The sequence below is a fragment of the Vespa velutina genome, chromosome 7 (genome assembly GCF_912470025.1).
Source record: "Vespa velutina chromosome 7, iVesVel2.1, whole genome shotgun sequence".
NCBI lineage: Eukaryota > Metazoa > Arthropoda > Insecta > Hymenoptera > Vespidae > Vespa > Vespa velutina.
In genome coordinates this window covers 5,297,941-5,322,681 of record NC_062194.1, presented here as the reverse complement: position 1 = coordinate 5,322,681, position 24,741 = coordinate 5,297,941, and the positions used below count along the sequence as shown (strand labels likewise).

Below are 24,741 nucleotides of genomic sequence, written 5' to 3'. Positions count from 1 at the left end.
ACATAAACAATATTCAATCTGTACGTGTAACTAATGTCAAATAATGATTTATCATGTAACAAATAACATGATCTAACTCCTAACCAAATGTGTTCCATGTAATTCTTGATACATTCATTTAGTATTTAAATTTAAGATATGATAGTTTGTATAAGTACAACAACGAATCAAAGATTATTAGCATATGGTAAATGCGCTATTGCATTATAAATTAATGCAGTTTAACGAAACTGTGTGCCGAATAATAGTTGCATCGAATACACTATTCCAAGTGGTTTAGGGTCCATATTTTGTAATTATGTACAGGTAATATGTGCAACAAAAATTATGCTAATGAATTGTACTCGATTAAATAATTACGTTGTTACGATGATGTCTTTTTTATTCGTGTCAAACCTAAGTGTACAAACACCTAATTATTTATCGTAAATAATAAATATAATATGTCTATGAAAAAAAAAAATAAATAAATAAAAAACACTTTATAATTAGATTTACAAGAAATAGGAATAGAATACAATTTCAAATTCAATTTCCGCGCCATAGTGTAGACAACAAATCAGCAGTACTAACAAAATCAAATTAAGTATTTATTAAAATTTAAAAATTTTACATTAGCCTTGATATTTAATTCTATTAATTTAGAAGCGGTAAATCATTAATTATATAAACATTAACACATATATAATTATATAAATATTATATTAATATAATAGATTATATTTTATTATAAATATTAAATTCACTCGAGTAGTAGACAGTACTTTTGTTTGTATAATCGAACGTAATTGACCGTGATCGAAGTAGTTTTTCTATTAAAAAAAAAAAAAAGATAAGAAATAAAAAGAAAATCATTAAAACTATGGATAGTGAAAATTATACTGAAACTGCTTCTTCTTCAGCAAATAATATCATTAAAAAATTACAAGAAAATACTGAGAAAAATGTTATGTATGTACGAATGATCTTACTTTTCGAATTTACTTGTATCTCGAAGTTTTTCAAACTCTTAACGCCATATTGTTCCTTTTTTTCTTTAATTACGATAATTAAAATATTCGGATATAATTAAAGACAATCGGAATTCGAAGCAATGTTATTTGGAGAGAGCAGCGACGAGGAAGATCCCGAAAGGATAGACAAAATAATGGAGACATCTTCTCCGGGAAATTTACCGACTGGACAGAGTAGCACGAGTAATGCAAAACGCATAGAAAATTTGGAAAATAGAGATGAGGCAAGTATCATACGTTTTATAAATTATGATAGTTTTTTTCAACCTCATATTATTTTGTTAGATCATTTTAACGTTGATATGGTTGAACAATCGTTTGGGTGCAGCTTATTATAACATCGTAACGTCAGAATTATTTGTAATGGAGGACACTCACGATGATGTCGTTAATTTCAATATTACAAAAATGCTTTATAGACAATGTCAACCGCATTACATTGTCACGATACTTGGAATATTCGAGGATTTTCTTAATTGTTTAAAAAAGCTCGTAGTTGCGGATGCAATAGAGGATAATCAAAGTTCTAGCTCGAGCGATCGATCGATTCAAACCATATTTAAAGCCTTACCGAAAAAAGAAAATAACTATGATATTTGTTATCATCGAGTTCGATGCCTAAAACTCGATTCGGAACCAAAAGATGCTGAAAATTCTGAAAGGGTTACATTTTTAAATGCTTTGCTAAATTTTAAGTCTCATGCGATGATCCACGCTTTAGGATTACTCTTAAGATTTATTGATAAACATTGGAATACTATTGCTCTTGATCCTTCCGGCAAAGCATCTTTTATCTCCTTGAATTACATTACTTTGTAAATATCTTATTATAATTATTAAGTATCTTATTTTAATCTTATCTTATTTAATTTTCTCTTCAAAAATATTTTCTACTTTGTTTTTAATTTCTTTTTCTAATAATCCTCCTTTTGTTATTTCTCTTTTATCTAAAAAAAAGAGAAAATCTTGTAATGATCGATGACGATTCTTATAAAGCATTAAATATCGTCCAAACAAAATATCATCCAAGTTTCTTCAAATTCGGTAATGCATCTACGAAAATACAAAGCGGTAGCTTATTCGCACTGTTAAATTGTTGTCAATCGAGACCGGGTGTACAGTTTTTATGGTTCGTATTAATTTTTCAATTAATTAAAATATAATTAATTAATGAAATTAAAAACAAAACAAATATATATATATTCTTCTTTATAAAATATATTTATTAATTTTCATAGGAAAACAATTCGACGTCCAACAAGAGACATCGACATACTCAATCAAAGATTTGACGTGATAGATTTCTTCTTGGATCCAACTAATCAAAGCGTCGTTGAAAATTTAACAACATGTTTGAAAGATATTTATCGTTTAACAAACGCAATACTTAGCCGTTATTTAGGTCCAAGAGCGAGAGCTTCCGATTGGCAGAGATTGCATAAAGTTTGTCTTGTTATCTCCGAACTTATCAATTAAGATCATTAGTATTATAATTGAAATGTAACTTTTGCAGACTGTTACTAACATAATTTACATCGCCTATATTTGTGAGAATTATGAAAATAAGATACAATTATTCAGAAAGATAGTAAATATTATTACGGATGAGATGCATTACGTGAAATATTTCATTGAACTTATAGTTGACTTTGAAGCGAGCAGGCGTGAAAATACATTTGTTGTTAGATCCGACGTTGATCCTCAATTAGACGAACGTAGGATAATTCTTTAATTAATAAATTTTATTTTCTTCTAAGTTCTACTTTAACTTCACAATTTTATTTTTGTAGTACGTAATCTAAAACATGCTTTACCTCAACTCTTAACAAAAATGGGCGAAAAAGATATGCAAGATAATCTTCCCACATCTGTTACAAGTTGCAACATGGTTTATCTACCAAATATCGGCTACGTATTGGCTATTAAACAATGGAATCGTACTCCACCAGAAACGGATGACATTCCTGGTTTAGAATTCAAATTTATAATAAACGGTGTGCATTATTATAAGAGTCCTTGCGCTAGAGGTTCGTGACAAAAAATTATATTCTAATTTATCGTCATTTTATTCGAATTGTTAAATGTATATTATTATGTCCGATTTATAATTTATAGAATTAGATAACAGTATAGGTGATATCATGTCGAAAATAACAAAACGACAAAGTGAAATTATGTTGAAATTGGTACGATATATAAATAAACACGCTAATTCTATACTAGGTGCTATACAGTTGTGTGCAGAATTAGACACGTGAGTAAATATTTTTTATAGAATTTATTAAATAAAAGAAAATAAAGAAAGGTCGAATGACATCAGATAATCTTGACGTCAGATTTTAACATGACTTCTCTTACGTCAGACAAAAATTGCGTTATAAAAGCGGATAACATTCACCATTCTCTGTCGGTTAGATGATAGTCGTAGAAACGACTGCCGGGTGTACGGTCTATCATTAGAAAATTTCTTTCTCTTCCGGCAGATTGCTGTCCTTCTCACAAGTGGCACGGAATCATAATTACGTGAGACCAAATATGGTCAAGTCGCAAGTTATAGCCGTGAAACAAGGACGACATCCTTTACAAGAATTTCATACCACATATGTACCGAACGATATTTATTCTGGACAAGGGAAAAGCCTCGTCAAAATTATAACCGGTCCGAACGCTTGCGGAAAGAGTATATATCTTAAGCAGGTGGCACTTATAGTTTTCATGGCTCATATCGGCTGTTTCGTACCTGCTGAATCTGCGACAATTGGTGTTATGACTCATATATTAACGCAAATCGTTACTATAGATAGTATTTCATTAGATGCGAGTGCTTTTTTACAAACTCTTCGACAGGTAAATTTAAGAATAAATAAATCGAATAGATTCTGACGATAATATTTTATTAACAGATAAATATGGCATTGTATGCATCAACTCCAAATTCGCTTATAATAATGGATGAGTTTGGCAAAGGCACATCTGAGACAAATGGTCTGTCATTACTGGCTGCTGTTCTAGATAGCTTTGTCGAGAGAGCCATTTATTGTCCTCACGTATTCGCTGCAACTCACATTCATCGTGTAACAAAGCTGTTGCCTGAAAATCCGATGATAGAAGCCCAAGTACCATAATCATTTCCTGCTCGTTACTTTTGTCAGAGCATTATGTCAAATCGCGTTTATTGTTTCCAGACTTTTGAATTCATAACGAACAACGACGACGAGTCTCTAGCGTTTCTTTATCGCTTGGTAGTTGGAAATACCACTTGCAGTTTTGCACACTCTGTAGCAAAAAGTGCTGGTCTTAGCGAACAACTTATAAAGCGCAGCTTAGAGGTATTTTTAATTTAAGCAAATTTTTATTGTATACAGTGAACAATTTGTCCTTTTAATTTTTTTAACGAATATAGATTTTTAAGAACGTAAAACAGGGAACACTTCCTTCCCGTATACCCGAAGTTCAACGAAAAGATACGTAAGTCTTATGTCACGCTAATCGCATGAGATCACATAATTTTTTATATTCATATAATTTCAGGGTAAAACATATAATCGAAAGAGTAGTCGTTCCAGACGTTGACTTTGATTTAGAGGAATTGAAGTCGTGGGTGCGCCAAGCTATATTACCATCGTCGACAAAATTTTAATAAATAATATACAAACATTTTGTACTTTTAAACACATATAAAAATATATTTAATCAAAAGTAAAATAATCTCTCTTTCGTTGATATATATATATATATATATATATATATATATATATATATATATATATATATATATAAATATGTATATAATAAAATAATTCAAAAATTTCCGCGCAAGTTGCGCGCGCCGATCGAAATTAAATGTTTCGAACTATAATTGAACGATGGCGCTTCGAGCGCTTTTACAAAGCATAGGATCTGATCAGTCGACGGTCGAATCCGCCAGGTGGCGGATTAAGAGATTCAGCGCACGCGGCCGACCGCGAGTTGGCGCTCGCGATCCTTCCGTTGTCAATAACGGACACTGGCAGTAACCCGGCAGAAAAGCGAACGTCTGTCTCTCGCGCGATTCAATGTACCTTCCCCGGATGTAATTCGTAAAGGCGATCTCGAAGCGTGTACCCGTTATCTCTGTGTACGTTTAGAGCTATCGCGGTCGGCGCTTTAGCGCGCTTCGTTTTAACGTCGAGAAGGACGAGAACGAAGACGAGCGGCGTCTCGAGTTGATAGTCGTCGCGTTAACCGACGACGACGACGACGACGACGACGACTATTACTACTACTACTATTATCAGAAAGAGGAAGAAGAAAGGAAGGTAGCAAGCTCAGGGAGATACTTATCGTTGTCAACGACATTCAAAGCGACAATCGGGCGTGTGCTTTTCGAGAGACGACGCGAGTCCTGAAAAAAAAAAAAAAAAAAAAAAAAAAAAAAAAAAAAAAAAAGAAGAAAAAAGAAAAGAAAAAGGAAAAGGAGATCCGCCTGTTTTACGTTGTACCAATAGATACGAAAGGAAGAGAAAGAAGACGAAGAAGAAAGAATACAGTGACGCTCGTTCTTGTTCGTTGGCCGAGTTAAGGAAACGTCGCGATCGGTCTTTACGATCGGCGCCACCGCAAGCGCCGTTGCTCTCTTTTTCTCTCTCTCTCTCTCTCTCACTCTCTCTCTCTCTCTTTCTCTTTCTCTCGACGGTTTCCGACCGTTTTCGTTGACTCGAACGTGCCCGCGACGGCAACGACGGCGGCAGAAGCAAGCGTACACCCCCACGGCAACGGCTCTTTCCTAGCCGAGGATCGGCCACCATTCTTCCAGAAGAGGAGAACGTCCGAATTCGAGAGAAAAGGAACATCGTCTTTTTTTATGCAGCCGGACGACTAAATGACCATGGACCGCGGCATGTGCAACATCGAGACCGGCAATAGCATAAACATCAAGAGAACGGACGGTGAGTTTTGTCGTCGTCGTCGTCTTGTTTGTTCTCCATCGTTGTCGTTATCGTTATAACTTAATAGCTAGAAAGAGAGAGAGAGAGAGAGAGAGAGAAGGAGAATTTTCAAAATTTCGCGGCTTCTCGTCTTTTTTCTCAAACGCGATCTCTTCTCTCTTACGCGCGAAATTTGCCGCGAACGGTCTCCTCGTCCCATCCCACCCCACCCTTTCCTTCCCTTCCCTTCCCTTCGCATCTCTCTTCCCTGTTTTCCATCAATCTTCTTCTCTTTCTCTAGCGAGTGTATCGACATAGATTTGAACAGCAGCCCTTCGTTAAGTCGACCGTTAAAATATTCGCGCGTGGGCTCTCTTCCCACCCCACCCCATCCCCCCCTGCCACCTCTTTATCTCTGTTTCGTATTCCTTCCTTTTTCCGCCCCTCTACATCTCTACACCGTCACAACCTTCATACTGTCGCAGCCTCGCGACCGGTTTTCTCTCTCTCTCTTTCTCTCTCTCTCTCTCTCTCTCTCGTCTCCATCTCCTATATTTTTCTTCCAATCACTGCGACGTTCCCATATATGTGCGGTGAATTTCGGAACTATCGAGATTTGATTTTTTTCTCAAATTTTTCGCAAATTTTTTGCAAATTTCCTCGTGATTGTTGGGTGCGGCGCCATGTTGGCGCTTTTTTGCATCCTTTTCTCTCTCTCTCTCTCTCTCTCTCTCTCTTTCTCTCTCTCTCTCTCTCTCTCTTTCTCACAGTAAACTATCGAACGCCTCGTGCTATTGCTTTAAAACCGACAACGATTTGTACCGGTCGTTCTATCCTCGTCTAATTCATGGACAGATTGCCGGTATAAACATCGTTTCTTACAATCTTATTGACTCTTGTTCTCTCTATTTGTATCTCTCTCTCTCTCTCTCACACACACACGTACTTTACACTTGCTAACTAATGCTCTCCGTTTTACCTCTCTTCTCCTTTGTCTTCTTTATTCACTACACCAAACACTTTTAAATCCGTGAGGATCAGAAGTATCGTAACGGTCGTTCCGTATGACGTATGTTCCTCGTCTCTTCATTTTCGTTCCCTACTGCATTGAAATATTAGACATATATTTTCTAACGTTTTCTCTTGCCTAATTAACACGTCAGAATTTAAATCTTTGAAACTATTAATTCTAACAGTGAAATAATTCTAAGTAAATAATCTAGAAAAATTATATTCTTACATATATTCTATACGCGTTTGTACATAAATACGTACATACGTGTACGTATTTATATATGTATGTTCGGAAAAAGTATTTCGATCAGAATCTCGTGTCCTTGACGTAGCCTTCATCGATCGAATCTCTCTCGAAACGTAGGAGGAGACGACGACGGTAGCCAAGCATCGATCATTCATTTTATCTAGCTACTTTATAATTTGGAACGTATTTATCCAAATAGAAATATTAATATGCAACATAGAAACAACAATGGAACTGTCGATATTGATTGTCCTTTGGATCATGTCATTTTTCAAAAATGGAACAGTAAAAGCAAACATCATCGTTGTCTGTCGTTTATTAGCGCGAAAAAAAAAACTAAAAGAAAAAATATGTATATATGTGTGTGTGTGTCATGTTATATGTCATATCAGTGTTACTACATAGTGCCTTCTTTTTTTCCCCCAGAAATAATAACGTACTCATAGTTTATATATATATATATATATATATATATTTGAGTCAGTCTTCTTTTTCCCCATCAGAAGTAATAACGTACTCATAGTTATCGATCCCTTTACTAGAACTATATTCATCTGTATATATTTATTCAGGGTTAAAGAGTTTATTGAAATCGTATTTAAACTCGAACTATGGCGATGATAATCGAACGAACTTATAGATGAGATAAAACTAAATATAATACTTCCGAATTGTTTCATGATAATGTGTTCCGGAAGAAAGAAAAAAAAAAAAGCATATGCACATGTGCAACGATCGATTTGAATGTCTAACGGTTTATACGCACTCTCGATCGGTATTATCGGTTTCTAACTTTTCTCTAACCACGTGAAACAATGCTACTACTATTTTTTCTTTTATTCATTTTTATTTTTATTTTCATTTATTTATGTATTCTTATTTATTTATTTATTTATTTATTTATTTTTATTTTTATTTTCTTTTTTAATGTATTTCTCTCTCTCTTTCTCTCTCTTTTATACGCGCACATGCACAGATCTACATCGTGAGAAAGATATTCGAGTGCACGTACATACAATCTCTCTCTTGCTCTTTCTCTCTTTCTCTCTCCACTTATAAATCGGCTTGTTATCTCGCTGAAGCAGACTTTTACCGGCGAAGGTTCCGTTGAATGCTTATGAGAGCATTCATAATCGACGCGGATCGCAAGGATGATGATACGCGCGAGATTCGAGTCATTGTTAACCACTTTGCAACAATATATGTGACAATATAAGGAAGTAACAAAATTTTTATAATATTCGCTTTTATTTGTATATCACTATTTTATTATTATTATTATTATCATTATTATTATTATCATTATCATTATTATTATTATTATTATCATTATTATTATCATTATTATTATCATTATTATTATTATTATTATTATTATATGTCGCTATTTTATAATTAATATTATTAAACATATTATTGAGACTGTGATATTATGAATATACCTTTTTTTTTTTTTTTTTTTTTTTTTTTTTACACGAATACAACTCACGTTAATTATTAATTTTATACATACAATTTTATTTTATAATAATACCGTTATTATACAGATAGTAATATCGATCCGTCTACGTTGAACAAGCGTTCGGATTATTTTGATCTATTAACAATTTTTCTTCGAATTTGTAATATTTTAATGACAATTTTAATTCAATTATGAACGCATCCGGAGCGTGAAACGTATTATTACTTTTTGCGTATAATGGAACTGGTCAACAATATGTTAATATCAAGCACAAATACGATTTAAAATTGGATGAATAAATAGGTCGGTGAAAAAAAAAAAAAAAAAAAAAAAAAAAAAAAAAAAAAAAAAAAAAAAAAAAAAAAAAAAAAACCAAAGAAAAAGTTTTTCAATATACTGGTCTATCTATCTTGGATTAGACCGTAACAACTTTTCGTTGAGCTCCTGGAAATCGAAATTATATATTCGTTCAAGACAAATATCCGCATTCTCGGCCGCAGTAGAAGAGACATTTTTCGCTCTCTCTCTCTCTCTCTCTCTCTCTCTCTCTCTCTCTCTCTCTCTCTCTCTCTCTCTCTCTCTCTCTCTCTCTCTCTTGCCAGAAAACAGCTTGCGGTATGAATCATGCATTACGGGTCCCCTCGTTGAAAGTTTCGAATTTACTGGTTACTTCTATGCGACATTCTATGTACGTACGATCGATAATTAACGATAGATACATCATTGAATATATACACACATACATATACATATATATGTAGCTTAAAGATTCTCTTTCGAAAGGAGTATAATAAATATATTCACGTTCTCTTGTATATACATATATATATATATATATGTATGTATGTATGTATGTATATACGTATGGATATACATATATACATATGTACACGTTCAAGACCCCCTAGATAAGTTCATTAATTCACTCGCATCCATATCGATCGAAATTGAACGTTGTATGTCGTGTGTCGTCTCTCCCGGAACATGAACACGAATCTTTTTGCTGCATGAGACCGCAACGTAATCGATCGATTTCGCATATATCGATTGTCGGGGATCACTAGAATGCCAAGATTAAAGTCGATGATTCGCAACGATAATCTTTTTCGATTATTTCGACTTCGATTTCGACTTCGTTTTTAAATTCGTACGTAAAAAAGAAAAAAAAAAACAGAAAGAAAGAAATAACGTTTTCCATTTATCATAATCAATCGACTTCCAATTTCTAATGATTAATATCAATGATTGAACGAGATATGATTTGAAGCGATTAATTAAAAAATTACAGTTCAAGATGGAAAGTCGATAATCGTGAAAAAGAAAGAAAGAAAAAAAAGAGAGAGAGAGAGAGGAGGGGAAAAAAATAGAAAACGTTGCTTCTCTGCTATATTCTCCTTTCTTTCAACACCACCCTTCTACCTTGCCTCTTTCCCACCCCCTCGCACTCTTCAATCTCTACACTCTTTTTGAAATAAATCCTCTCCTGGACGACGCCCATTTCATTCTCTCTCTTGTTTCCTATATTTTTCCTTAACATTTTTTCTCGTATAGACGAGCACGTAAAGAGAATATTATACATACGTATATCGGACTGACGATATTAATCCGCCAACGCGAAAGCTTTATAAGGTCTCTCCGTTTGTCCTTGACTATAACATTTCAGAATACAATAATGATATACCATTTGTTTACACGATAGAGAGAGAGAGAGAGAGAGAGAGAGAGAGAGAGAGAGAGAGAGAGAGAGAGAGAGAGAGAATTAGTTTCTCGTCGTTTCAACGTAAAATTAAAAGTCTCGAAATTTGACGATTTCGAATTGTGTAAGTAAAGAGAGCGCGAAGGAAATAGAGTAATTATGAAAATAGAGAGATGGAATTTTGGGGAGAGGGGATAGAAATAGGGGAAAAACGAAGTCTAGGTTAGGGTGCTTTCGATAGACGCGGAAACATGGCAAGTGAGTCTCCAATTAAGAACTATTGTTCTCTCGATAAAATGCGATAACCGTGGATACTGCGAAATTTTGCGGATAATAGTTTTTGTCCTTGAAAAATATAAAGCCATCATTTTCTCTCTCTCACACACACACACACACACACACACATCTAGTAGCTTGGTTTATTAATTATTTGTCTCGCATATTAAATAAAACCACATTCGAAAGAAATTTTTTTATTATATTAATAAGATTTTCATTTACATTTTCAACAATGTTTTTCTGTTTAGCTAGAGAAATCGATTTTTATAATGCACCGTGTCGCATTCTCATGGTAACATACGCTTAAAGAATAACATTGTACTCGGTGTTTACGAGACTTTCGCCAAAGCGTGGTTCGATTTAAAAATTGCACCAACTCACAAAGAGTTCCCTTTTGATCGAATATACTGACTGCACATTGCATTTATACTATACAATCGTATCGCAGTTTAACACTTTCCATTCTAATTACATTCGGATCTCGTCAACTTGTCACAATTCTCGAACGAAGAACTTCAGATTAAAAAAAAAAAAAAAAGAATGAAAGTCAAGTATTATTTTTAGAACGAAAAGTGTTGGAAAAAAAAAATAATTTGTGTGTGTGTGTATATATATATATATATATATATATAAATAATAATGTTAGAGGAAATTTGTAGGATTTATACGAGTCGATGTATACTGCAACATATCTATCTTATCGATTGAGGTTTACTTTATTTGCATGTTATATGAACTCTCTCCCTCTTTTCCTATGATTGAATTTTGCAATCAAATAAGGAATTTAAAAATTCATGATAGAGAGCGCGCGCACGAGAGAGAGAGAGAGAGAGAGAGAGACTTCGAATTTGAAATCGAAACTTGTACGAGAGCGATAACTTGTAGTCGTTTCCGTTCGATATCTATCTATCTTTTTGAAATTTTTATATACACCACCGTATGTACAGATATACACACACACAAATATGCAAGACCGACCAGCAAGGTTTCTTTCGCGCGTTCTTCAACGTAGAATGAGTCAGATCATTTTCCAAGAAAGGGAAGTCTCTCTTTCTCTCTATCCTTCTCTCTCTCTCTCTCTCTCTTTCTGTCTGATGGTCTACACACACAACAAACAAAAATACACATACATACATACATACATACATACATACCATCACGCGGGCGCATACACATCCACGTTAAAACATCGTGCATGGTTACTACGTGTGTTCAATATTCGATCCCAAATAGATGACGCGTTGCTTCTCATCAGAGATAACTTTGAAGGAGAGGCAAGTTTTAAAAAAGGAAGGATTTTATGTTTAAAAAAGGCAAGCTTTTAGCGGAAAAAATTCAGCTGGTGTTTTCACGGTCTTAGAGTTTGAACAAAAAAGAGAGAGAGAGAGAGAGAGAGAGAAACAGCTGTAGTTGGATTTTTTTAGGTTAGGAATACCTTTGAAAGTCTCCTTGGTCTTAACAATTATGGAATTTTTTTTCTTTTTCGAGGTTATCCGGGACAAGAACATCTTTCGTAAAAAAGATAAAAAAGAAAAAGAAAGAAAAGAAAAAGGTTCAAAAATTATCAATCATCAATCGAGCGTAATACTTTAGTAATGGAAATATCTAACTAGTATAATTATTGTCGTTGTATCATGCAAAAGCTTAAATCTTAATTTATCATAAAAAAAAGAAAAGAAAAGAAAAAGAAAAATAAATCTTAGCGTATATTCTAAGACGATTCCTATCGTATGTTACGTCATAATACGCGAAGATTCTCTTACAGATCCTTTTCTTACGGTTTTATAACGAACACGTTTCGGTTCGTTAGCGAACTTAACGGTGGTCCAATTAATTTTTCCACAACTACGGACGCACAATTGCCGTGACAAGTTACAGGCATTTAACAAGTATTACGGTTAACCCGTTAGTAACGTACAATTGATGAAAGTACGCGGCTCATCTAGCAATGCCATGAAATCTCAAAGTCAAATCGGCAAATTGACGAAGGTCGAGAAAATATGATGATAATGATAATGATAATAATAATGATGATGATGATGATGATTTCTTTCTCTTTCAAATGATCCAAGATTTATATAAAACTAACGAATCTCTCTCTCTCTCTTTCTGCATTAGAAATATTCCTTTGCGAGGAAATATATCATTGCTTTGAACATATCTCTTGCTCTCTCTTTCTTTCTCTATATAATCTATAGCACACACACAAACACATAGACACAGACACGTGAGAATCGTATAATCGATAGGATATATACATAGAGCAACGCCGACGAAAATTAGTCTCGCTCGATTTGCTTCATTGAAATTGCACAAAGGATTGCGAATCTCGTTCGCAGTCACATGTTAACGCGTACGTAAGTACATCCATCGATATCAATAAAAAGACCAATCCTCGTTATAGGATGACCAACGTTGTCACGGATTTCGACCTTACAATTATTGTATAGGATGGGCAAAAAGTTACCAAGTAATTTATAAAATCAATTATTCCCTTTATCGAAATCTCTTTTAGACACGTAATTAGCTACGTAATTTAAGAATCCGATTAATAAAAAAAAAATCTACGTATATATGTATATGCATTTATACACATTACATTATCGTCCATTGAAATTAAATTAACAAGTGCGTATTTTTAAGACACCTGATAGCAGAGAAAAAGAGAGAGAGAGAGAGAGAATAGATAGGAATTAATACTTGTCTATATATTCCTTATACCGTAAAAAAAAAACTTTAGACTCGACCTGTAACTACATATATATTATATTATAATCGGATCGAAATTTATTCCGCAGAGAGTATTTTCAGGACACCCGATATATAGAAAGAGAGAGAAAGAGAGAGAGTAGGTAAGAATGACACTTGTCTATATATTCCTTATACCATAGAAACGGATAGCTTTATCGATAGCTATCGGCAGTATAGGAGAACAGTAAGACGGGCATGATTGAAGAGCAACATCAGCAAAATTGTCTTTATAAAGCAAAGAAGAAGAAGATAAAGAAGTAGTGTTAGAGGGGTGGGGTTAAGAGGTGAGGGGTAAGAGAGTCGAGAGAGAAACTCTAGAAATACTCGAAGTATCGTCGTCAACGACGATTCGTAGCAAGATTTAATATCGAGCTCCATTGTTGAGGAGGTTGATCTCGCTCTTCGGGGGTCGAGTCAGCTCTTTACCAAGCATTTTCTTTTAAGACTGACTACCACATTTCTTTTTCTTCTTATGCATTAAAGGGGCATTCACGGGCAGTGCAAATCTATTTTCGGGCACGTTCTATTTTGAACGTTCGCTGGTATCTGGAGCTCGGTTAAGCGACAGTGGACAGAGACACTAGCGTGAGAGTTGATATACCCGTAAAAGATCATCTAAGAATAGTTTAGCCGAAGAGGAGACGATCGTAACTTTCATCGTTGAGAAATAAAGATAGAGATAGAGATAGATAGATAGATTCTTTGCTCTCTTTTTCTCTCTTTCATCTGTCTTCTTTTATCGAGAAATAAATACAAACGTCTACGTAAGAAGGAACGCGGGCCAAGCTCAAGAAAGTGGAGCGCATTCGTCAATTACGAGTTTAAGATGCGTGTAACGCAGTGCAACGCAACGCAACGCAACGCAATGCAACGCAACGATTGTGATGAACGACGACAACAACGATGATGATGGTGATGATGATGGTGATGATGATGGTGATGATGATGATGATAATGATGATGATGATAATGATGATGATGATGATAATGATGATGATGATGATGATGATGATGATAATGATGATGATGATGATGATGATGATGATGATGATGATGATGCCGCCTTCGTCAGAGATTAAGTCGCGCCATGATAATTACGGAAAAACTAATCCCAAATATGACGGAAATATATATACATTAGTATACGTATGAATATAGTTGGATCAAGTACATTAACTTCAAGACACGCCCTAAATAAATCGCGATATTATTATTTCGTTCGGTACATGCTGGTGTTTTTTTTATCAGTCCATGCAGATTAAGTTAGTTGTAGGTCTTCGATATTAATACGATATGATGATTCATGGAATGAGACGATAATTACGTTGTGATATATATATATATATATATATAGATAGATAATGATCAAGTATATTATAAAAATGAAAGACCACTTTGAAAATAAGGTATCATCGATACGCAACAAGTGTCATAATATATGCATGCATACATATCAATGTCTATGCATCTTCACGTATATTAAAGTGATGCATAACGGAATTTGCATAATTGGAATCTTAGAAGCGCGATAAAGGTACGAATTTTAATTGGTTAAGGGAAATTACATATAGATTTGCATGCGAAACATTTTGCATTAAGGTCTTTTTTTTTTTCATGCTTCATTTTTCCTCCTTGTCCTACACTTTGACAAATAGATCACATCGATCGCATTATTTTCGTCGCATCAAATAAATATATCGATCTCATCTTGAGTGACTCAATTTCTTCGAAATCATACATGTCTGTGTATGAGTTTATGTGTGTTATCTATTATATTCGTACGCGTATAAAAGAGAGAGATTGTAATCGACAGATAATACTACCTAGCACGGAAGTACTTTTTGTCATGTATAGAACACATATATATATTTGTTTGTGTGTGTGTGTGTGTGTGTTCAATATATATATAAACTAACTCTCCTAAAAAGTTAGAAAGTTTCTCTTGCGAATGTAGACAGCTAAAGGTATTATTATTACGGTCTAGGAGGGCAGTAGGGAGAAACCAATAGTAATAGAAATCAGACTCACTGTCGAAATCTCCGGTCTTATTAAAAGCGTAATAAAGAAAACAGAAAGGTAATTCTAATTTGCATTCTCCGTATCTTTTCATACATTAGATAGATAGATAAATAGGGGGGAGGGGAGAGAGAGAGAGAGAGAGAGAGAGAGAGAGAGAGAGAGAGAGATCTTAGCAGAGCTCATTGTGGATCATTAGTTAGCGAAGGTATAAAAGATATTAGAGAGAATATAGAATTAGAAAGAGAAAGAGAGAGAAAGAGATAAATAAAACGTGTTATGTATAAGGTACGCATTTCCATGTGCGTCGTCTGATGTGAATGTGTGTAAGAGAGATAAAAAAAATCCAGAGAGTCGCATAGTCCTTGTCCGAAAGCATGCAAGCTTGTCGAGTCGCGCACGTGGGCGCTGCAACCTTATAAGGACGCTCATAAGGAGGCTCTCCTGGATTACCAAACCTCACCTCACCTCACTTCATCTTACCTTATCTTACTTTACCTTACCTTACCTTACCTTATCTTATCTTACGTCATTACCGTCACCATCTCTGTATTTCTCTATCTATCTATCTATCTATCTATCTACCTACCTATCTATATTTGTTTCTATCTCTATTTCCCTTGTTTTTAATCTCTTTCACTCTCAGTATATTCTACATATGTTTAGAATCATCTTTTATCCTGTCACTTCCGAGTCCTTTGTGTCTTACTTTCAATGACATACGCTAAAAAAGGAAGAGATGTGGTGACGTTTGAAAATTAAAAGAGAGAGAGAGAGGGAGAGAGAGAGAGAGCTCCATTATATACTCATTCGTTCGCATTCATTACGCGCTTCCTAGTAATCCCTCTCGCCCCCTCCCCCCCTTGCGAATGTATTTAATATTTATTAAATATAGTTATACGTATTATTATACTTACGTAAAACGAGTAATAATAAGGTATATATATATATATGATTCTTCTCTCTTAACGGGATATGGTGTAAATTTGTTGGTTTCACCTTCATATCTTACTATTCTAGAGGATATCTATACTGGCGGGGAATTTATTCTCGATTAATTAACAGAACTACTCGCGGGAACAAAGAAAAGAAATTCTTTGAATTCTCAAGTCGACTCGAAAGCGTCGAAAAAGAATGAATGCTCGACTGCACAGATTCTTTGCAATTAAATTATGAAAAATACGTACATTATATGTATGCATATATATTTATATATGTATGTATGTAATATATGTATGTATGTATGTATATCTTTCTGGACGGTCAAAAGGTAAGCTTTCTCGTATGTCAGGCATATTGTTGTGTTGTATTGTTCTCTTCTTCGAGAGTTCCTTCTTTCTTTCTTTCTATCTCTTTCTTTCTCTCGTTGAAAGAATAAAAGGAGTTGTAGGAAGAATAAAAGATCGAAGTCTCTCTCTTCGAGTTGGCCCTCTTCGGTCTCTTTGACGTGCTTTGTTCCAAGTTATTGTCTCTCTCCCTCTCTCTCTCTCTCTCTCTCTCTCTCTCTCTCTCTCTGTCTCTTTGATATACGTGTGTGCGTGTGGTGGAAGACTTTAATCCAATAAACTTCGTGTCACCACTCTCTCTCTTTCTTTCTCTTTCTTTCTAGCAGTCATCATGGTCGCTGAAATCCGTTTTCACGACGAGAAAATACAAATACATATATGTGTATATATATACATATATATAGGGTGATTCAAAAGTTCCTAGATAATTTTAAGAATTATTTATTCCCTTTTTTCGAAATATTTTAAGCAAATTTTGTTCTCAGATTTTGTTCTCAAGAAAAACAAAAAAAAAATTTCTATGCTTGCAGTTTTACAATTTGACAACAACAAAAATTCGTCTGAAAAGTTTTCAAATTTGTAGTTATACAATCTAAAAAAACAAAAAAGAAAAAAAAAAATTAAAGCAGTCTCGAAAAGGAGTAATTCATTTTTAAAATCACCTAAGGACTTTTGGTCCGCTTACGAACTTTCATTCTCCTCTGGATATATGTGTATATACATATATATATATATATATATATATATATATATATATATATATACATATGTATGTATATATTTGTTAAACGTATCCTGCTGTCTATCTATCGCGACGCCTCCGTTCATTTCAAATGTATTCGCCACGATATATACAATGCCATTATTTCACAATTTATTATCTATTGATTTTAGGAAGAAAAAGTTTTGTTCAAAATATTACGGTATATAATAGTCACGTTACTATGGATTTATATAACCCGTGTAAAAAAAAAAAAAAAAAAAAAAAAAAAAAAAAAAAAAAAAAAAAAAAAAAAAAAAAAAAAAAAAAAAAAAAAAAAAAAAAAAAAAAACAAAACAAAACAAAACAAAACAAAATAACAAGCAATTCGCATTCGGGAGCAGAAAACGTGTTTTTTTTCTCTCTCGCTACATGTCTGACTCAGAGATGTATCTATCGTGTGCGGTCTCAGGATCGATCGTGATTACATATTTGCATTTTCTATTTCATCACAAGTGTGACTAGTAAGAGCCGCCCACTAAAAACTCGATTTCTTTCCTATTTGCGTGGCTTTTTTTTTACGCGTGATTTATTGGAATTGAGAAGATGTATAATTTTTTTTCAATTATTTATTTATTCAATTTTTTGTTTCTCTTTTTTAATAAAAGACAGATTATAATTTTTGACACTTGAGAATTAATATGAATTGATTAGATGAATGTGTTCGAACGTTATATTATTTTTAAGTACGTTCTATCTACTTGGAAAATATTTCCTTACGTGTTTTTCTCATATCGTTGAGGAAGTATAGTACATATCCACCATCAAAATGGCGTTGTGGCGAACGCACGGCATGCGTGGAAACGAGCATACCGTTGATGTGAAATGACCCGTCTATTCTGCTAAAGGCCCCATTGTTGTTTCTCGGTTAGAAGATCGTTATTATTTTATTTGAATTTATTTAATTAAGAGATTCATTGTTTCTTGATTACAAGATTGTAATTATTTTAATGAGTGCAAGGATATTTGCTATTGCATACATAAACAACGTAAATTGTTATTAATAATTTTTTCGAATAAAACATCGTTTTTTTTTTTTTTTTATCTTGGAGAAAATTCTCTTTGTATGCTTTTCTACGAAGTAATAACAAAATTTGTACTACTTTGAGTTTAAAATTTTGACCTAGATCGATATTGTTTGTATAGGACGTTCACTTTTTTATCGCAAGGTGATTAAAAAGAAAACTACTTTGTGTGTCGACTTAACGTCAAAATATTATACCGGCTTTTCGCGTATCTATCAATACATAGCTTACAATGCGTCAATTGTATATATATATATATATATATACACGCAAGGTGTGTTTTGTTTATTTTTCATTAATTCAGAATTGATTGTTTCGTATTATTAGTTGTAAAAGTCGAGATACATTCATTTCGTATTGAAAAAAATAGTCTTCTGGAATTCTCTTCAAGCTTCAATTGAAACTAGTAATAACGCGCAATCCGTTTTTAAAAACTCGCACGCGAAAGTGACATAATATATCTTTGCGTTCTCTCATGACTATCGGATACACAACTGTCCGCACATGTCATATGTAAATACATATGTATTTTTATACATATGCATACATATATATATATATATATATAAAAGCACACATATTTGGTAACCTAACCTCAACGGCATTTCAAAGAGTTGATCCGTTATTAATCATATGTAGGTGTCGCGTGAATCCAACGGACTTTTTGTATTCATCGGTAAAACAGTTTCGTTTGGTGGTGTCACCTGGTGGTAATCTTTTGAATATTCGATCGGTATGTAAGGTATCTACATCCTTAGTACTGATACTCTGACGAACGGTGGCGTTGATGGTACCTTTCATAAATTCTCTTTGAATTTCGCGCCATTATTGCGTCTTTTTTTTTTTTCATGACCTCATAACATCTACTTAGTTACGTCCTGTTTTTTATCTTTCATCGAGATTCATAAAATATTGATTTTTGAATGCAAGTTACAGAAAGAACTTCCTACCTGTAACAGTGCGAATTCATTCGCGCGCAAACTCGGTTAGAAAAATGATCCATTAAAATAACGCGTTGAAATCTTACTGCACTTACGAAGACTAAAAAAGTGAGCGGTCTTGCGTCACTAATTGAATTCAATTTCAGTGCAGTTAAATTCACTGCACCGCGTGCTATTTTAAGAAATCATTTACCGTGTCACGTTTACGATAAGATATATTCCGTTCAAAATAAGTAAAAGAGAGCTGTCTATTATATTTTTTATAATTATTAAAAAAGAAAAAAATTATTTATCATTCTTAATAATGATCATCCAATGTAAAGATCATCGATGATCTCGCATTTGGTTGTAATCAAATCTGAAGAGAAAGAAATAAATGTCAAGGTCTTAAAAAAAAAAAAACAGAAAGAAAGAAATAAAATGTGCGCGATTCCGAATAAGGAAAGATTTCGATGCCGCTAACAAGGCTTGAAAGAGTCACGGACAATACACGTGAAGTATATTTTTCCCTACCTCAACGTCATTTTCTTTCTCTATACACGGGAATATGAGTTCGGTAATGAACACGGTTAAGGCGAAGGTTCGTTCTAATTTAAAATTTATTAAAATGTACTTTTGGAAAAAATTGGAAAAAATTCTTTAAAAGATTCGTCGATATGAAATCGACATAATATGAATTAAACGATCGATAGATATTCAATGGCGTGGCATTATTCATTCGTTTTTTTCCACACGACGGATCTGCGGCAGGAAACAACCGCTTAAATTTAATGTTCAATAGACCGTAGAACACGAACGAGCGAAAGAGAGAGAGAGAGAAGTAGACCCCCAAACTGATTATTTTAAAACACCCGCCTTAATCGGGATGCGAGTAAAATATATAGATTAAAATTTCAATGGAAACTTGTGCTACTTTTTTTTTTTTTTTTTTTTTTAGTCAAGATACTTAGCGAATTTTTCACGTACGAACGAAGATCAAGGCGAGGAAGAAGGTAACGCGGATATAGATAAAAAAAAATGGTGCATAACGATCGCGTTCGATGCATAGAGAGGAGTGCATCGCATATCTTAATGTGTATATGTATGTTTGCGTGTATGTATGTATTCATGTATATATGTATGTACTACAGCACGTAGGAAATCGGCTCGACTTCCGAGTGCAGTGTAAATAAATATGGGCTGTACCGAGCACAGTCACGCATCAGAAGAGTTGAGTCGTATATCACGAATACTAGATGAGTGTTCTTCCGTACCTCATAGATAGTTGACTAGATAGAGAAAGAGGAGGAGAGAGAGAGAAAGAGAGACGACAGATCGTGTCGTCGAGAAGATGCAGACCGTGTATGTTCGTTGCACTTTTGTTTGCATTTGTGAACTCTCATCGTTGCAAGCCAAATAATTAACAACGTTCGACAATTTTGCCATCTTCTTTCCTTTTGAAGTTTTCAAACGCTGATAAATGAATCGAATAGACTTTGATATACTCAATGGAACGTGTTCTCGTTGTGTTACCTAGTTAAATCTTATTAACGATGCGTAGCTAATTTCTTTGGCGATTAGGATGTCTATCGATGACGTATTACGCCATTGAGGCAATGAAAAAAAAATGAGGACGCCTTCGTCATTTCTCGATGTTAATCGATTTCTTCTCTATCATTCTCGAATAATTTATATACATATGTATGTTCGTAATTATGATGAAAGAGAAACTTGTTCTATTGTACGAATTAATTGCGATGCTTCTCACTCGAAATAAAATATTTTTTTGATTTTATACTATTTTATTAGAAGGATAATATAAGGATTATGTATATATATATATATATATATATATATATATATATATATATATATGTATATGTATATGAGATGAACATAAAGATTCGATAGCGCGTAACGCGATCGAGCTCATCGAGCCGAGTCGAGAAATTGTTTACTCGAGGGTTGACGAGGAGGGGACTATAGAAATGACTCTCCCCGAGCGTCATAATAAATGTGTTTATTAAACAAGTTCTCTCTCTCTCTCTCTCTCTCTTTTTCTCCCTGAGAAGAGGATGTTGTCAGTCGATCCAGCGATGTCAGTGCGAACGAGACGACGTTATGACGCTCTTGCTACTCTCCCGCCATTATTACTATCGTCCTCGTCGTCGTCGTCGTCGTCGTCGTCGTTGTCGTTGTCGTCGTCGTCGTCGTCGCCATCATCATTGTCGTTGCTACTCTTGGTGGTGGTTATGCTCCGCTAATCCGTTCTCCTTTTAAAGCCGTTGTCTTCCCCGTCGATCGTTTAAATGTCAGAACAAGGTTTAGTTAAGCGCGACGTGAGTGCGAATGAAATCAGTGCCGAACTATCTGTTCACGCGTGAAAGTTTCTACGTATAAATTATTATTCGTAATAATTCGTTCATTTTCTTTTTCTTTTTCTTTCGTATTATCAAAAGTTAGACAAAATTGTTGTCGTTTAAAGTGTAACGAAATTGGATAGACAAAAGAAAAGATTGTATTCAACACATAGAATAGTTATTTCGAATTTGGTATTCGTCGAAGAATTTCGAAGAATTCGAAGCATTTGGATCGAGAACGACCGTGAAGAATGGCCAGTCCTTTTCTTTTTCTTCTTCTTCTCCTCCTTTCGCCTGTACCTTTTTCCAGACGTTTTTTCTGGATCACGTTCTAAACTACACAACTAAGAGTTCGGTCAAAGAGAAAGGAAGGAAAAAAGGGAAGAAAAGAAAGACAGACAGGGGTAGACACATGGAAGGTTTTCTATTTCCGGCTCTATCGACTCTCGACGAACGAAAGTTGGCGAAAAAGTTAGCTTAGTCTGTCTCCTCTCTTCGACAATATTAATTTACATCTCTTGTCTCTCCCTCTCTCTCTCTCTTTCTCTCTCTTTCTTTTTCTATTTTCTTATATGATTCCTCGAGAGAAAATCAATCGGTGAACGTACAATAAGAATATATAGTAGTGTGATAGATGAACCACAAAAGTAGAAAGCCGAGAAACGACGTGGCATACCGCAAACTCACTTTTCTGAAAATACGACGAACGAATAAAAGAATTTATATTTACAGTACGATTTAGTGGTAAACTTGTATATAAAGTGTATTTAAAAAAAAAAGAAAAAATATACGATGTTACCCAAGGAATAATAGGGATACGTAAGAATCTCTCGTCAAGGAAGCCACAAACGATACGAATGTGATATCTTTTTTTTTTTTTTGCTTCATATATTTTTTCCCCCTTTGTTCTTTTTTTTTTTATTATTGTCATTTTTTTTTTTCTTTCCTCTTCAAGAAAAGAAATCGTTTGATGGTTGACGAGGATGATTTTTATTAAGAGGAAAGTGAAACGAGTGAAAATCGACTCGACGATACCGATACCGGAGTGACTCTGCTAAGCAGCCAGTAACTTCGATACTCGAAACCACCTGGTTGGTAAGATTACACCTTGGGAAAACGCTTCGGCTTTTGCGCAAGTAGCCAAAGAGAAAGACGAAGTCGAGGATACGGAAAAGGTAGAAAATAACTGTTTGAGAAAAAAAAGAAAAAAAAAAAACAAGAGAGAGAAATACCGGTTGCATCGGGACACCCGATAGAAAGGGTAGATTGGAAGAGACACCGACATTCGATTGTCGTAACTCGTGGAAGAAGGATCGATTTTTCTTTAATCGAAACATCTTCATGATCATCGTTTTGCCACAGATGGCGAAGTTTTTTTTCTTCGTCGATGCGACGAAGACCTGTTCGCAGGTGTCGATAGCAGGAAAAAGTTAAAGAAGAAAAGAATAGAAAAAAAAAAAAAAGAAGAAGAAGAAGACATTGGCCTAGGAGATCCCCGAGCCGTCTCGAAGTATCCAGGACGATGAGTAGAGTCGTCAGGATGTCGTCCTTGAATCTTCCTTTTTCCGTATGAAGGACGTTTCTAAACATGGATTGGTTGTCGCGTTGTGTCTGTGGCTCGAAGAAAAAGGATCCAGATGAGGAAGAAAATAGAACAAAGGAAACGAGTAATAAAAAGAGTAAGAAGAAGTCGAAGATATCAGAGGATTCTTCTTCTTTGGGACCGATTGATAATGTTACGTTGAATTACGAAGAACCGCGTAAAATTGACGAGGTTAGAAAAGAGAATGTGAAAGAAGATAAGGGAAAGGAAAAGAAAAATCATCATCGTTTTGAGAACAATCAAATATCATTAAACGAAAAAGATGAAAAATTAGAAAGAACGATCGATCGAGATGTTGAGGTTCCTATGGGCGATGATATCCTCGAATCTAATTGGACGACTAACGAGGAAAGATTTAGTCGTGAAAATGATTTCAATAGATTGATCGAAAATGAAGAAGTTTGGTATCGTAAAGATCACTCAGAATACAACGACTCGAGTAACGAAGAGGAGGAGGAGGAAGAGGAACAGGATGAGGAGGAGGAAGAGGGTCATCAATATAGTGACGATTCTTTGAGCAAAGATTCATCGAAGGATAATCGGTTGATGGAGGATGAAGAAATATTTGAAAAATCTTTCTCAAGATCAACGACAACGTCCGTCGGTACTTCTAGTCCTGCATTCGACTTGTTAACCGGTGAAAGGCAAGAGGATACCTTTTCGGAGAATTCATTGAAGGTTTTTAGAGCTAGAAGAAACGAGGAGAGGATATCATCGAGGATCAACTTTCCTAGCAAGAGTCCTTGTAACGGTTACGACGTTAGATCGAAGAGTCGAGAGAAATCGCCGACGACAACGAATAAGAAAAAGAAAAAGGACAGGATTGGAAGATCGAAATTGAACGACTCCGTTGTAGAACGTTCCATTTCTCAAAATAAATCTAAACGAAAGTGCGAAGAAAATGGTGTCTCTATTCTCGGTGAAATTAATAAATTTGGATTCGACGAATCAGTATCCGTGAAATCGGCTACCTTCGATAAAAAAGATATTAAAAAGAAGCTGAATTCTTGCAGCTTCGAAGTGAGACTTCAAGATGACGACGATTGTCAACGAGAAAGAGGAAAAGATAGGGGAAGGGAAGGATCGATGATACCAAGACCTTCATCTCATAATCGAATCAAACGGGAGATGATAAATCGTGCTAAATCGGAAAAGGAAGAAAACGGTATATTTTCCTAACGTATCGGCGATAGATGATCGTTAGAATTAGAATAGAAGATTCGAAGGAAATTTTATTTCAGATTTTCATTCTACGAGTTTAGAAAATTTGTTATAATTTGAAAAAAAAAAAAAACATTAGCCTCGAAAAGAGTTTCGAAAGAGAGTAAATAATATTTTTAAAATCACCTAAGAACTTTTGTTGAACCCATCCTGTATTATTCAAATAAATAAATCATTATAT

At 34.5% G+C, this 24,741-nt stretch overlaps 2 protein-coding genes across 13 annotated transcripts in view; both read left to right on the top strand.

Moving 5' to 3' along the window:
- The first annotated feature begins 1,093 nt into the window (after nucleotides 1-1,093).
- Nucleotides 1,094-4,707, top strand: LOC124950618 (mutS protein homolog 5-like). The gene is made up of 12 exons (XM_047497576.1): nucleotides 1,094-1,237; nucleotides 1,299-1,828; nucleotides 1,972-2,142; nucleotides 2,252-2,456; nucleotides 2,527-2,728; nucleotides 2,804-3,040; nucleotides 3,129-3,267; nucleotides 3,497-3,860; nucleotides 3,917-4,129; nucleotides 4,199-4,342; nucleotides 4,417-4,481; nucleotides 4,545-4,707. The coding sequence occupies exons 1-12, from the start codon at nucleotides 1,094-1,096 to the stop codon at nucleotides 4,651-4,653; spliced, it is 2,523 nt and encodes an 840-aa protein (XP_047353532.1). The 3' UTR covers nucleotides 4,654-4,707.
- Nucleotides 4,708-4,940: 233 nt separating this feature from the next.
- The window catches only part of LOC124950768 (kinesin-like protein KIF2A), a 34,249-nt gene continuing 14,448 nt past the window's right edge, over nucleotides 4,941-24,741 (top strand). For 4 of the 12 annotated variants that reach the window (XR_007101432.1, XR_007101433.1, XM_047498016.1 and 1 more), the window contains exons 1-2: nucleotides 4,941-5,941; nucleotides 22,692-24,504. Coding sequence is in view for 10 of the 12 variants with exons in the window: in XM_047498016.1 (XP_047353972.1) it covers nucleotides 23,325-24,504 (1,180 nt within the window). In the remaining 2 variants the exon portion in view is untranslated. The remainder of the gene's footprint in view (nucleotides 5,942-22,691; nucleotides 24,505-24,741) is intronic. The other 8 variants (XM_047498020.1, XM_047498018.1, XM_047498023.1 and 5 more) reach the window with 6 other exon arrangements.

Excerpts from the sequence above, each read along its gene's own strand:
- LOC124950618 (XM_047497576.1), top strand. The coding sequence starts at position 1,094 with ATGTTATTTGGAGAGAGCAGCGACGAGGAAGATCCCGAAAGGATAGAC. Across the intron at positions 3,041-3,128 it reads TAAGAGTCCTTGCGCTAGAG|AATTAGATAACAGTATAGGT; the intron begins GTTCGTGACAAA and ends TATAATTTATAG. Across the intron at positions 3,861-3,916 it reads TTTTACAAACTCTTCGACAG|ATAAATATGGCATTGTATGC; the intron begins GTAAATTTAAGA and ends TTTTATTAACAG.